Genomic DNA, 15,367 nt, shown 5'->3' with positions numbered 1-15,367 from the left:
TCCCTGAGGAAACCAGATTCAGAGAAGAAATTTCCTCAGAGACTTACAGTTAATGAAAGATAGAAGCAAAGTTTGAACCAGTCATCTCTGATTCCAAAAATGCATGTTTTTTATACTATTTCAAGCTGCTCCAGGTCACATAACGTATGTGGGGGACAGAGGCTTGGTAGATGCCAAATGTCATTTGCACACGTCACTGGGAAGCTCAGATGACCTGATCTGTCCCGACACAGGAAGGACTAGCCAACAAGATGTCAATTCCTGTTCCTGCTTAATGGCTGTTGATGAGCAAAGAAGGAAACCGCAGAGGAGAATCAAATCAAGTACTGAAGCTCACACTTGTTAGAAGAAACATTGATCTAAACTTGTCTCTCTTCACTCCACTTGGCAATTCATCCATCCAGCTACCTGTGTATGGATCGAATGTGAATTGAGCATGTATTTTTTTTTATTTTACTTTAAGTTCTGGGACACATGTGCAGAACGTGCAGGTTTGTTACATAGATATACGTGTGCCATGGTTTGCTGCACCCATCAACCCGTCATCTAGGTTTTAAGCCCTGCACATGTTAGGTATTTGTCCTAATACTCTTTCTCCCCTTGCCCCCCACCACCCGACAGGCCCTGGTGTGTGATGTTCCCCTCCTGTGTCCATGTGTCTCATTGTTCAACTCCCACTTATGAGTGAGAACATGCGGTGTTTGCTTTTCTGTTCCTGTGTTAGTTTGTTGAGAATGATGGCTTCCACCTTCATTCATGTCCCTGCAAAGGACATGAACTCATCCTTTTTTATGGCTGTGAGCATCTATTAATATTATGTAGGAGGCTCCCAACTAGTGCTGGGTGTACAGAGGTGAGCAGAGACAAAGTGCCTGTGTTCATTGAAGCCAACAGACCAGTGGAGGCAGCAGACGCTAACCAAATAATACAACACGGAGTGTGAAAGGACATTTGAGATAAATGCTATGGACCAGAGTCCAGGGACTCCACTGCCTGAAACCAAGGACAGTCCTACTTCCACCCCTTCAATCTTCCACAATCTGGCTGTCAGTCATCACCAGGACCCTCCCTGACAGAACCGCAGCCACAACCGTATCCATCTCCTCACTTCTCCAAGTAGTCCTGAAGGCTCCGTGTGGCAGGGCCTTTCCACGCTCCTGCCATCCCTCGGCCTGAGCTGCCTTTCCCCATCATCACCATCTGTTATGATCCTATGCACCTCACCCAGACAAGTCTGACTCCAGAGCCCAACTTGTTAAGGAAAGACTCAGGAGAGCTCACCCCATTTTCAACAGAGAAATCCCCCTGAAAGTTTACCTCAATAAGGAGGAAGACATGAGTATTACAGCCATGACTATCCACATAGGGCTGTTTTCTTTGTCTTTTAATTTAATTTATTTATTTATTTTGAGATGGAGTCTCACTCTTGTTGCCTAGGTTAGAGTACAGTGGCACGATCTCGGCTCATTGCAACCTCTGCCTCCCGGGTTCAAGAGATTCTCCTGCCTCAGCCTCCCAAGCAGCTGGGACTACAGGGGCAGGCCACCACACCCGGCTAATTTTTTTGTATTTTAATAGAGATGGGGTTTCACCATGTTAGCCATTCTGGTCTTGAACTCCTGACCTCAGGTGATCTGCCCGCCTCGGCCTCCCAAAGTGCTGGGATTACGGGCATGAGCCACAGCACCCGGCTAGGTCTATTTGCTTGATTCAGAGTTATTACATCTGGGATCAATGGATGGATCCAGAAAGTCTGTGAACCCCTACAATAGTATGTGAACATTTGCACATGTGGCATTTTTCTGGGAACTTAGTTGGCAGGGGACAGGTGAGTTACTCCCTGGTATCCATCCACCTGAGGGCAAAACCAACACAAGAGGGAGAGCCAAGTCAAAAGAACCAGAGAGAAAGAGAGCCAGAATCCTGACTAGACTGTGCTTGGAACCCCACCTTTGGACATTTAAAATTCTGGGTCAATATGGCTTAAGGGCGGGGCACAGCGGCTTAAGCCTGTAATCATAGTACTTTGGGAGGCCAAGGCAGGAGAATCGAATGACCCCAGGATTTCAAGACCAGCCTGAGCAACATGGTGAGACCTCGTCTTTACAAAAAATGTAAAAATTAGCCTGGCATGGTGTCCCATGCTTGTAGTCCCAGCTACTTGGGAAGCTGAGGAGGGAGGATCACTTGAGCCTGGGAGTTCAAGGTTGTAGTGAGCCATGATCACACCACTGTACTCTAGCCTGGGTAACGGAGCAAGACTCTGTCTCTAAAAAACTAAAATAAAATAAAAAGGAAAAGAAGAATTTGTAGAGGAATCCTACCTATTCATGAAGTTCATTCTTAAAAGCTACTCTTCCTTGATGGCGTCTCCTATTCCCCAACATGGAATCCCTCCCTCCTCTGTGCTCCACTGGGCACCTCGCTTGCCCCTTTTGTGGAGCACAAAGAGTACCAGGGTCAGTTGAGACAAGCATCTCAAAGCAGCTCCTAGGTCATACTTCGATATTTATTCCTAGCAGCATCTGCCACAAAGTCTGGAAAAAGAAGAGAAAGAGCGACAGAGGAAGGACATATTTATCACTTACTATGCACCCAGATCTGAGCTAGACACGTTCCCAGTCATTATTTCACTTAACAAATAAATTTTATTTTTTAACAAGTGTATTGTATCTAACAGGTAAAAAAAAAAGGGAAGGTGTTATAATTAGTGTTTGCATAGAGGAGCAAATAGAGAATTCAAAGAGCTATGCAAGTTCACACTGCTAGGAGGCGGTACAGGTGATGCTCCAGGCAGCATTGGGCTGCCTTTGTAGCTTGTTGCATTGTTGAGCTAACAAAATGCAAGGAGAGTCTGAAGAGGCTTTATGAGGACAGCGGCAGGTGGGGAATCTCCAAGTTGCCTAAGTTCCTCCAAAATATACTTCAATAAACACTTTTGGGTGTGAGGGGGGTGTAGGGCAGCATCACGTGATCCCAACCAATGGCTGGGAAACTGATGATGTGCAGGGCAATCATGGGAACCAGAAATGGGTTTCTTTTAAATATGCTTCTGCTTCTTCACATTCAAGATTATTCAAGACTTCAGGTTAAATTTTCTGCCTCGGCCTGTCCTGATGACACATGAACTTATTTGTTAGAGCTGAGAGATGACAGATAATGGCAAAAGACAGCCAACTTCCTGTTTGGGGGGGACATGTGAGCAAAAGGTTGCAGCCAGCCACCTGACTCTCAAACAGGGAGGCTAAAAATACCATCAAAGAAACCACTTGAGACATGGCTGCAGTTCCCACGAGAAGTGCCTGTGTCTACCTCCAAGAGAATGCACTGCCTGTTCCTCATCTCCACTGCCCACCTCTGCTTCTCCTTGATGGTCTTCAAAATCTGAGGTCCTAGGGGACCCATGTGACCCCACGTCTCCCTCGGGGTGCCTTCAAATCCACTTCAGAATCACTGAAGTCCTATTTTAGTCATTTTAGTCACATCAGCAATTCCATTGACCATGGTGTCCAAATGGCCTTGGAGTTATTCTATAAAGACATTGATATTCTTACCTTTAGGTCCAACAAGTCAGCATGTGTGAAGGTGTGATGAGATTAATAAACTTTAAATTTATTTCAAAGTGTTTCTGAATTCATTGTAATTTTTGTTGTTGTTGTTTTTTGAGACAGAGTCTCACACTGTCAACCAGGCTGGAGTGCATGGTGCAATCTCAACTCACTGCAACTTTCACCTCTCCGGTTCAAGTGATTCTCGTTCCTCAGCCTCCCGAGTAGCTGGGATTACAGGCTCGCACCACCATGCCCAGCTAATTTTTTTGTTGTTGTTGTTGTTGAGACGGAGTCTCGCTCTGTTGCCCAGGCTGGAGTGCAGTGGCCGGATCTCAGCTCACTGCAAGCTCCACCTCCCAGGTTTACGCCATTCTCCTGCCTCAGCCTCCTAAGTAGCTGGGACTACAGGCGCCCACCACCTCGCCCAGCTAGTTTTTTTGTATTTTTTTTTAGTAGAGACGGGGTTTCACTGTGTTAGCCAGGATGGCCCCGATCTCCTGACCTCGTGATCCGCCCGTCTCGGCCTCCCAAAGTGCTGGGATTACATGCTTGAGCCACCGCGCCCGGCCGCTAATTTTTATATAATATTTTTAGTAGACACAGCGTTTTGCTATGTTGACCAGACTGGTCTTGAACTCCCAACTTCAAGTGATCTGCCTCCCTTGGCCTCCCAAAGTGCCGGGATTATAGGTGTGAGCCACTGTGCCCAGACAATTGTAAATTTTTTGTCAAAACTTTTCTTTTCCAGCAATAGATACTAAAAGTAAAGCTCCTCTCCAGTGAGGTCTGTATTGGTGTTTAAAAGGGGTCTTCATGCTAAAAATTTGTGAATTACCATTGATTCTAATCTTCCATCCTTCCCCTCTCCCGGGCGATGCTCCAGCTCCAATCCCGTGGCAGTATGCCTCACAGCCCCCCAGGGGGGACATCCTCTGCTCCCTTTGCCCCTCCTTTCAGTCCTTGCTCTAGACTTGGCTGAGAAATCTGCTGGTTCCTGGAAGCCTCATGGAGTGGGCAGAAAAGGAAGGAACTAAGACCTGCAAAAGGCCTGCTCACTAAGGCGGGGCAGATGTGGGAGGACTGAGGCAACTGTGGAAATGGACTGGGGAAAAGACCATCAGTGTGGCAAGCTTAGTCAAGATTCAAGCAGCAAACAGCCCCTGAGTTTCCAGAGAAGACGGTGGTGGCCCCAGCAGGCTAGCAGGGCACAACAGGCAATACATGTGACCCAAGTATTCAAGGGGCAAGTGGCATGGCTGGGGCTCAGTGATGCAGCCCAGGGACAAGGAAAGGACCAGGGAGAAACACTGTTATAAAGATGAAGTAGAATGATTTCATCTGGGACATGGTTGATGCTCAGGGTGTGGTGTGGTGTGGTGTGTGTGTGTGTGTGTGCACGCGCATGTGTGTGTAGGGCACAGCAGCAGGAATGGAAGCAGAAGCCAAGTGCAGAGAAGCAGCCCCATGAATGCAGGCAGCTGCAATAGATGGGGTGGTGGACAGGGAAGGCTGAAACAAGTCTACTTCCAGGTTCTTTCTGCCTGGAATACTTTTCTCCCGATCCTACTGGCACCCATCCTATGAAGTCCAATTCAATGTCCGCTCCTTTCTGCCTGGATTCTACTTGTTTTCTCCAATGGCCTAAAGGCTCATTGAGAATCTTTCAAGGATAGTGGAGGGAAGTGGATATATAGAGTCGGAAGTTCTGGGTTTACTTGAAAACTCTACCCATAGCTCCACCTCTTGATGAGCTGAACTCTCTCTCTCTCTCTCTCTTTCTCAGCTAGTTTTCTCATCTGGAAAGTGCTGAGAACATAAAACCCACCTTGCAGGCTCATTGTGAGGGTTCTACCTGGCCTGCTCACCCACAAAGTCATCATCAACATCAAATGGGATATGTAGGGGACAAAATTGCTACATAAATGTGACCTGTACTCCACATTTTTAATCTTTATTTTCTCCTGACAGCTTCTCACAAAACACCTTGCACTTAGAACATGCTTAGTAATTTGTGGTAGGTAGGGAGCACTTAAAGTGAGAATCTGGTAGCAATATGGATTTTCATTACAATGAAAACCCCACACCCCACTTCCTGTATTTTACAACCTATAGGCAGCAACGGAACACAGGCTTACTTAGGGAAGGGGTGATGGAGCAGGCAAAAGAAGATAATTCTTGGCTTTTGAGTTTCTAAATAGACTTTCAGAACTTAAACTAGAGAAGTGGTTTTGAAAGAAATGCCAGTTAGTGGTAAGAATCTAGCCCTTCCAGCCTCAAAAGCCAGAGGGCTAAAGAGTCTGAGCACCAAGTTTAGACCAAAACAGGAGACGCGGAAGAATGGATGACAAAGCAAGAGTCAGCTTTTCCCACCCCGGAGGCAATAAAGATTCCCAGGCAAGGAAGAGAGACAAGAAAGAGACTGGCTAACACGGAGAAACCCCATCTCTACTAAAAACTACAAAAAAAAAAAAAAAAACTAGCCGGGCGAGGTGGCGGGCGCCTGTAGTCCCAGCTACTCGGGAGGCTGAGGCAGGAGAATGGTGTGAACCCGGGAGGCGGAGCTTGCAGTGAGCTGAGATCCGGCCACTGCCCTCCAGCCTGGGCAACAGAGCGAGACTCCGTCAAAAAAAAAAAAAAAAAAAAGAGATTGTCTAACAAAAGAGTGAGAAGCAGGGGTGGGTTCCTGAGATGATGCCTCACTTCCCATCCCAGGCCAAATCTCCAGAGTGAGGGGGATGCTAAAAGTCCCTTATAGGTTGTGAATCTGAGAACAGAAGAATGCATGCCTTGATCGCCGAGTTGAAAGCAGAAAAGCAGCATATACACCATGGAATACTATGCAGCCATAAAAAAGGATGAGTTCGTGTCCTCTGCAGGGACATGGATGCAACTGGAAACCATCATTCTCAGCAAACTATCGCAAGAACAGAAAACCAAATACCGCATGTTCTCACTCATAGGTGGGAATTGAACAATGAGATCACCTGGACACAGGAAGGGGAACATCACACACTGGGGCCTATTGTGGGGTGGGGGGAGAGGGAAGGGATAGCATTAGGAGATATATCTCATGTAAATGATGAGTTAATGGGTGTAGCAAACCAACATGGCACATGTATACATATGTAACAAACCTGCACGTTGTCCACATGTACCCTAAAACATAAAGTATAATAAAAAAAAAAAAAGAAAGAAAGAAAGAAAAGCAGCAGTCCAGTATGGTGGTAACAGATGAGATGAGAGTGTGTTGTTTCCAGACAAAGGGGCCCTGTGGCTGTTGCTCCACATCCCGTATAGCTCTGGATTTGTAAAGGAGAGCGAATGAAAGTGTCTTGTGTCTTGAGAGGGGCACAGATGTAGCTGAGAGGATTGGCAGACCTGAAGAGGCTTTGCAAACAGAACAGAGAGAATGCTAAGTGGTCTGCAAGGACCGACGACCAGAATCTGGTAGGACTGGGGACTTGTTGATGTCAGTGAGAAAGGAATGAAAACTCAGAGAGAGACTGATGGGAACACAGATGCTCCAGTGGGTGCCACATGGACCAATAATGCAAATGACCATGGTAAGGCCAGGACAGATGCCTCTTTTTTCAATACCCGGCACTGTATAAATGTCCCCTGAAACTATGTAAGCAACCCGAATCCTGAATTGATTAAACTTTCCTGTGTCATTAACTATGATTTCTGCCACTGGTAGAATGAGAGCTCAGGATAGAAATTAAGTTCAATGATAGAAAAATAACAGGTTTGGACGACCACAGTGGCTCATGCCTGTAATTCCAGCACTTTGGGAGAGTGAGACAGGAGGATTGTTTGAGGCAAGGAGTTTGAGACCAGCCTGGGCAACAGAGCGAGATTTTGTCTCTAAATAATAATAATAATAATAATAAGCCAGGCATAGTGGTGCATGGCTATATTCCCAGCTACTTGGGAGGCTGAAGTAGGAAGATCTCTTGAGCCTGGGAGTTCAAGGCTGCAGTGAGCTATGATTGTGCCACCACACTCCAGCCTAGGTGACACACCAAGGCCCTGTATCAAAAAAAAAAAAAAAAACCCAGAAAACAGAAAAATAGTAGGTTAAATCACATTCTTTTTGGCACACTTGAGTTTGTAGCCTAAGATTCAGATCCTCTATATTAGTTAAGACTCAAAAAGAACAATATGAAATTCAAAAGCAGGCAAAACTAACCCTAACCCACAGCAAGAGATGTTAGAGCAGTAGTTAGCATGGGAAAGGACTGGCTAGGGAGGCTGTTAAGGAGAGTTCTGGGATGCCAGGGCTGTTGTCAGTCTTCATCTGACTGATGGTAGAATGGTGAAATACACATGTAAAAATTCATCAAACTGGAAGCACTTTAAGAAGTGCACATTTTACTAAATGCAAGTTATACCTAAAAATAAAACCATAAACAATTGAGATCAAACACGGAGAAATATAAAGACAAAAGATGTTAAATAGCCAGCAGCAGACTCATTCTGGGGACACTTGGTGGTGAAGGGGGCCAGCTCCTCCACACCTGTGAGTATTTCTCGTTAGGTGGGATGAGAGACTGAGAAAAGAAATAAGACACAGAGACAAAGTATAGAGAGAGAACAGTGGGCCCAGGTGACGGGAGCTCAGCATACAGAGGACCCGTGCCAGCACTGGTCTCTGAGTTTCCTTAGTATTTATTGATCACTATCTTTACTATCTCGGTGAGGGGGATGTGGCAGGACTATAGGGTAATGGTGGGGAGAGGGTCAGCAGGAACACATGTGAGCAAAGGTCTCTGTGTCATAAATAAGTTTAAGGAAAGGTGCTGTGCCTTGATGTGTACGTAGGCCAGATTTATGTTTGACTTTACACAAGCATCTCAGTGTAGTAAAGAGCAGTATAGTTGCCAGCATATCTCACCTCCAGCCATAAGGCGGTTTTCTCCTTTCTCAGTAATTAGAATGTATGATTGGGTTTTACACCGAGACATTCAATTCCCAGGGACAAGCAGGAGACAGATGCCTTCCTCTTATCTCAACTGCAAAGAGGTCTTCCTCTTTCACTAATCCTCCTCAGCACACTCTTTACGAGTGTCTGGCTGAGGGACGGTCAGGTCTTTCCCTTCCCACGAGGCCATATCTCAGGCTGTCTCAGTGGGGAGAAACCTTGGACAATACCCAGGCTTTCTTGAGCAGAGGTCCCTGTGAACTTCCGCAGTGCATTTTGTCCCTGGGTACTCCTGAGACTGAAGAATGGCGATGACTTTTACCAAGCATACTGCCTGCAAACACATTTTTAACAAAGCACATCCTGCACAGCCCTAAATCCATTAAACCTTGAGTCAACACAGCACATGTTTCTGCGAGCACTGGTTTGGGGCTAGGGTTACCGATTAATAGCATCTCAAGGCAGAAGAATTTTTTGTAGTACAGAATAAAATGGAGTTTCTTATGTCTTCTTTCTACACAGACACAGTAACAGTCTGATCTCTCTTTCTTTCCCTGACAGGTGGCCCCAAGCGTCCACGGTTCCCCAGAGGGTGCTGGGCCAGTCTTGCCCCCACACACTCTCACGGAGCACTGCTGGTTCTCAGAACATTGCACTGGGCAGTCCTGCCTGAGGACACCCTTCCTGGAGGCCCTACCTGCCTTCAGGATGATGGCTTGTTTCAGGCGTCACTCTGAGGCATGGACAGAGCGTGTGTAGTGGAGAACACACAAGCTACACACAGGACCACAGGAGTCAAATCCAGGCTCCCCTCTTATTAGCTGTGAAGACTTGAGCATTTCCTTAACGTTGCTGAATTTTATGCCCCTCATCTATACATTGCGGGTAAAAAGACCTACCTTAATTTTTTTTTTTTTTTTTGAGATGGAGTCTCACTCTGTCACCTAGGCTGGAGTGCAATGGTGCGAGCTCAGCTCACTGCAACCTCTGCCTTCTGGGTTCAAGCGATTCTCCTGCCTCAGCCTCCCAAGTAGCTGGAACTACAGGCACCGGCCACTACACCTGGCTAATTTTTGTATTTTTAGCAGAGATAGGAGTTTCACCATGTTAGTCAGGCTGGTCTCGAACTCCTGACCTCAGGTGATCTGCCCGCTTCCGCCTCCCAACGTGCTGGGATTACATGCATGAGTCACCGTGCCTGGTCAGACCTACATGACTTTAAATAATGTAGTTCAGGCAAAATAGTCACTACCAGCTGGGCACGGTGGCTCAGGTCTGTAATCCCAGCATTTTGGGAGGCCAAGCCAGGTGGATCACCTGAGGTCAGGAGTTCAAGACGAGCCTGGCCAACATGGTGAAACCCTGTCTCTAATAAAAATGCAAAAATTAGCTGGGTGTGGTGGCACATGCCTGTACTCCCAGCTACTCAGGAGGCTGAGGCAGAAGAATCGCTTGAACCCAGGAGGCAGAGGTTGCAGCGAGCCGAGATGGTGCCACTGCACTCCAGCCTGGGCAACACCGGGACCTTCACCAAAGTCTTCTCTGACTGCCACCATGTCTCCGCCCCAGAGGGTACTGTGGGGGCCCCTCATGGGCTCTTTTTAGGCCCAGGCCAAATGACCAAGCTCCCACTCCAGCATCCCCCATTTTTCCTCACTTTGGCCACAGGACTCAGCCTGGTTTTCTTCTTGTAAGTTGCTGCTTCTAACCAACTGTTATGTACCATAGGGATCCTTCCATCCCAGATCAAATGCAAGGTGAGGATGGTCTCCCTGACCTCACATCTTCTTGCTGCCTGCAGATAAGCTCCCAATCCCTTACTCTTTCATGAGTTGTGGGTTTTTTTCATAAGTTTTTGGAGTACAGGTAGTATTTGTTTACATGTCATGAGGTGTTTTGTTTTGTTTTGTTTTAAATGGAGTTTCACTCTGTTGCCCAGGCTGGAGTGCAGTGGTGTGATTTCAGCTCACTGCAACCTCCCCCTTCCAGGTTCAAGAGATTCTCCTGCCTCAGCCTCCTGAGTAGCTGGGATTACAGGCGCCTGCCACCACACCTGGCTAATTTTTTGTATGTTTAGTAGAGACGGAGTTTCATCATATTGGCCAGGCTGGTCCAGAACTCCTGACATCAGGTGATCCACCAGTCTCGGCCTCACAAAGTGCTGGGATTATAGGCATGAGCCACTGTGCCCAGCCTTATGAGTTTTTAATAATAAAAATAAGAGTAACAAACATGGCAAACTTCTCAAACAAACATGGCAGTGCCCTGATTGAGAAATCGTTCTCCTTCAAGACAGAAAAATTTTGCCAAGTCCTTACAGTCGTTGTCCCAGGTTCATAGTTTGGGGCTGGCTTGCTTACCTATGACTCAGAAGCCTGATGGTCCAGTTAAGGAAAGGGAGGCCCTTGGCTTCTCTAGAGCCCCTGCTGGGTGGCATTCATTTCAAAGATCCTACCTAATGTGGGAACAGGTCCCTTGGGCCTTTCCTCTTAGACGCTTCTCTTACTTTTACCTTTCCAAAAGCTAGTTGGGGAAAATGTGTTTCTCCTCATGATTGGCCAATACATTATGGCCAGATGACTGCAAAGTTCCTCTAGTGGGCAGATCAATCAGTACCTGCCACACCCAAAATTTCCTCCTAAAAGAAACTGTCTTGTTTCGTGGCATTGATGATTGGTCTGTAAACCCAAGGCACCTACGCTGTAAACTGGCCAGAAGCTCACAACGTTGCCTGGCCTGGTAGGAAAAGCTCTTCCCAACAGCGATAGAGCTGATTGGCTTGGTCATCAGATTGTCTCTTCATGGACCAGGAAATTCTGGGAGAGAAGCAATTGGTGGGTAACAGGAAGACACTGAGAGCAGCTGAGTCACACCGATGGTGTGAAAATAAAGAAACGTTTATTACTGGGTGGGGTGGGGAGCACCGAGATAATCTGATTCCTGTTCATTTCAGTCCCACAGAGGCAGTACAGGCTTCTGCAGATGTTCTAAAGGACCAGATAAAATGCCATCACTGGCACACTTTTCTCTACCTATAACCCTGAGTTAATTAAAATAAAGCACCGATTTGTTTCATCTTTCTAATCATGTATCTTATGAACATGATTAAAAAAACTTTTGGTCGGGCACGGTGGCTTACGCCTGTAATCCCAGCACTTTGGGAGGCCAAGAGGGGCGGATCACGAGGTCAGGAGTTCGAGACCAGCCTGACCAACATGGTGAAACCCCGTCTCTACTAAAAATACAAAAATTAGCCAGGAGTGGTAACACATGCCTGTAATCCCAGCTACTCGGGAGGCTGAGGCAGGAGAATTGCTTGAACCCGGGAGGTTGCAGTGAGCTGAGATTGTGCCATTGCACTCCAGCCTGACCAACATAACAAGACTCTCTCAAAAAGAAAAAAAAAAACAAAAACACTTTTAAACATGGTCTCTTACAATCGTAACGGAGGGGGCAGTGGGGCGCAAATATTTAGGAATGCCTTAAGGAAATGTTCTCATAGCTCAATGTCAGTCCCGTTTATCCAAGGCACAAACTATCCAAAGTAAAGTAAAAACCACACAACTGATGGGAAGAAAATTCCATTCCTGGAAGTATGCTGTACCTTAAAAACATCATCTCATCTAATCTCATAATAACGCTCCCTGGAAGGTGGGACGTTTATCAGCCTAGTTTTCCAAATGAAAAATCTGAATCTCAGAAAATTTAAGTAAGTGCTCCATAGCCACATAGCAAATAAGTGACTGACCCAGGGCTTAAACCCAGGTCTGCCTGCCCGTGTTCTTTCCACTCTGCCACTCTGCCTTATAAGAGATCATTACCAATAACTGGACATGTGTCACAGCTAATGTGACCCCAACCATATTATGCTGCCATTGGGAAGAACAAGGTAGTTTCCACGCACAGACCTGTGGCAATCCCAAAATACAGTGTGAAGTAAAACAAGTAAGAGGCAAAATGGGATGTGTAGTGTGACTAGGTTGTGTTAGAAAAACTGGAGGCCTGAGTGGGAGTGCTATGCACAGATAGACTGCTATAGGCATGGAATATGAAGAGCAGCAGGACACTGCAAACAGGCAGAGTGTCATTGCTTCCCTTCCGGATTTCTGAATTTGGAATGGGAGTATGTTTTATCCATTCAAAAGAATAAATAATTTTTTTGCCGGGTGTGGTGGCTCACGCCTGTAATCCCAGCACTTTGGGAGGCCGAGTCAGGCAGATCACCTGATGTTGGGAGTTCGAGACCAGCCTGGTCAACATGGTGAAACGCTGTCTCTACTAAAAATACAAAAAAAATTAGCTGGGCATGGTGGCACATGCCTGTAATCCCAGCTACTCGGGAGGCTGAGGCAGGAGAATTGTTTGAACCCAGGGGGTAGAGGTTGTGGTGAGCCGAGATCGTGCCATTGGACTCCAGCCTGGGCAACAAGAGCGAAACTCCATCATAAATAAATAAATAAATAAATAAATACTTTTTACAAACCACAGAGTTATTTCAACAACCTATAAACTTCTGTCCCTTATGATGCCTTGAAACCTGAAAATGACCCCAGTTTTCTCTGAGACTTCATAGCAAGTAACCCAGAGTCAACAGAAATCAATGGGTTAAACAGATATTTGGAAGCCGACAGCAGTCTTCTCTTATTTTCGTGAGAATTGACGCTCATAAGGAAACTGAGTACAATCACTTCAGAAAGAAACTTACTAATTTTTGCCTAGAAAGTAAAAGATATTTGGGATTTTTTGAGGCAAGGGCTTACCAGAATAGGGAAGTCAGCAACAAATAAAGCTCACTCTGTCTCTGCACCACGTCTGTCCTCTCCCACTTTTCTCATTAAAACCAACACCTCTATGGAAGTTCATCACTTGAGAGAAAATAAAAAACGAGGCAGCGGGTGGGGGGAATGGAGAAAAATACTTTATGCCAAGTGATTCTAAGTATATTAAAGTTGGCCGGGCACGATGGCTCATGCCTGTAATCCCAGCACTTTGGGAGGCCGAGGCAGACAGCTCACTTGAGGTCAGGAGTTTGAGATCAGCCTGGCCAATATGGTGAAACTCCGTCTCTATTAAAAATACAAAAATCATCTGGGCATGATGGCATGCACCTGTGGTCCCAGCTACTCGGGAGGCTACGGCAGGAGAATCACTTAAACCCGGGAGGCGGAGGTTGCAGGGGGCCAAGATGGCGCCATTGCACTCCAGCCTGGGCGTCACAGTGAGATTCTGTCTGGAGGAAAAAAAAAAAAAAAAAGGATATTAAAGTTGTAAACATAACAAGACTAAATGAAATTGAATAAGGATATGATCAAGCAAGGGGAAGGCTAAAAATGCACACCAAAGACAAAAGTCTTCCAGGAAATGACCAATAGCTATGACTAAATACTAGTTTTAAAGTTTTGTACATTAAAAAAGCTATATTTTAAAATGATGAGTCAAGTAACTAGTAGGAAAATATCTGAAACATACATTACAAAAGATTGTAGTCTTTACTATTTAAAAAGTTTTTATAGCTCTTTTGAAAAGCCACCCAAAACTGAAAGGAGAACAGAAAACAGAAACATAAACACCACCCTCGATGAAACCAGGAGACATCAGTAACCCCAAACCACAGAAGAGCCACTGGCTCCAATTAAGCTTCTGCAAGTTGTACTCATTGTTCTTGGAGTCAGGACCCATGCGTAGGTTCTAGGCACAAAGCTCCCCTGTCTTCATCTTATTGAGGAGTCAATGCCCTATCTCACCACCTCTCAGAAATTATCCAAAAGAGCATCTTCTAACTTTCAAGTAAGCACAAGCCCAGCCAGGGGTGTGTGTGTGTGTGTTTGTGTGTGTGTGTGTGTGTCCATGTTGCAGGTACAGTCCTGGGAGCTAGACCAGGTCTGGCCTCTGGAGAACTACTGCGTTCACCTGTTTCAGAGAAGAGCACTGAGCCAGTTTGTTCACACACCTGGAAGAGGTTAGCAGCCTCCAGGACCCGCTGGACGTTCTGCTTGGTGATCAGCGCCTTGCTGGTGTACGTGTAGTCCAGGAGAGTGTGCATGGTCTCAGCATCAACCCCTTTAATAATGATCCTTTTCTCATACTTTTCCTTTAAATCATTGCAGAACATGGCCCTGGAAGAGAAATGTGTGAATATGAATTGTACCAGGACCCTTGGTTCCAGGCCTAAAGAGATCCCCTTTCAGACTCATTGGCCCTCACAGAATAGGGGGTTTCCCAAGGTCAGGTCCTGGGCTGGTGGCTCTCTGTTCTCCAGCACCCTCTACGCATCAGACATTTCATCAGTACTTACCGAGCTGAACTGAACTGCCCTGCTCCTCCATGCCCAACCATGATCCCCAAAGTCAGCCCCAGATCTGTTTTATTGGCTTTTATTCGCTCAAAGTGCAGGTGATTGATCTGAGGGCATTGTGGGATTCCCAAGCTTCATTTTTTCTTTCTCCCCAGCACCCAAACAGGGCTTCTGATTCTCACACTGGCTCTTGTCTGGCCTGGAGCCTGGTCCCACATTCTGGCCTGGCCATCTGAGGCCCAGATACCTGCCGGAAGTGCAAGTGGCTCCTGTAGCTGCCTCTCACCCCAGCAGCTGAACCCAATGTCCACAGGTTCCCAGATGCAGCTGGGAGCCTTGAATTCCCTCATTTCAGGACTCTGTCTCACCTCTGGAGTCTGCTTTTCCTGCTCCCTCCCCAAGACTGGACTTCCAGATATTTAGCCTCCACCTTGGCAGCAGGGGAACAGGATAGAAAGGATGTAGGTTTTATTATACCATTGGATGGCCCAGGATTTGAACACCAGCTCCACCAACCCAGGAGTTGGACATGTTATTTAATCTCCATGACCTCCAGTTTTCTCATCTGAAATGGGGATTTTAATAGCTATTTTTTAAGTT

The 15,367-nt window shown here is 46.3% G+C and overlaps 1 protein-coding gene across 2 annotated transcripts in view; it reads right to left on the bottom strand.

Annotated features, from left to right (window-relative positions):
* The window catches only part of KLHL6 (kelch like family member 6), a 70,251-nt gene that overhangs the window by 26,489 nt on the left and 28,395 nt on the right, over window positions 1-15,367 (bottom strand). For both annotated transcript variants that reach the window (XM_023187611.1, XM_023187612.1), the window contains exon 2: window positions 14,423-14,588. In XM_023187611.1, the coding sequence (XP_023043379.1) occupies window positions 14,423-14,588 (166 nt within the window). The remainder of the gene's footprint in view (window positions 1-14,422; window positions 14,589-15,367) is intronic.

The sequence above is a fragment of the Piliocolobus tephrosceles genome, chromosome 2 (genome assembly GCF_002776525.5).
Source record: "Piliocolobus tephrosceles isolate RC106 chromosome 2, ASM277652v3, whole genome shotgun sequence".
NCBI lineage: Eukaryota > Metazoa > Chordata > Mammalia > Primates > Cercopithecidae > Piliocolobus > Piliocolobus tephrosceles.
This window is presented reverse-complemented; position numbering and strand designations above follow the sequence as displayed.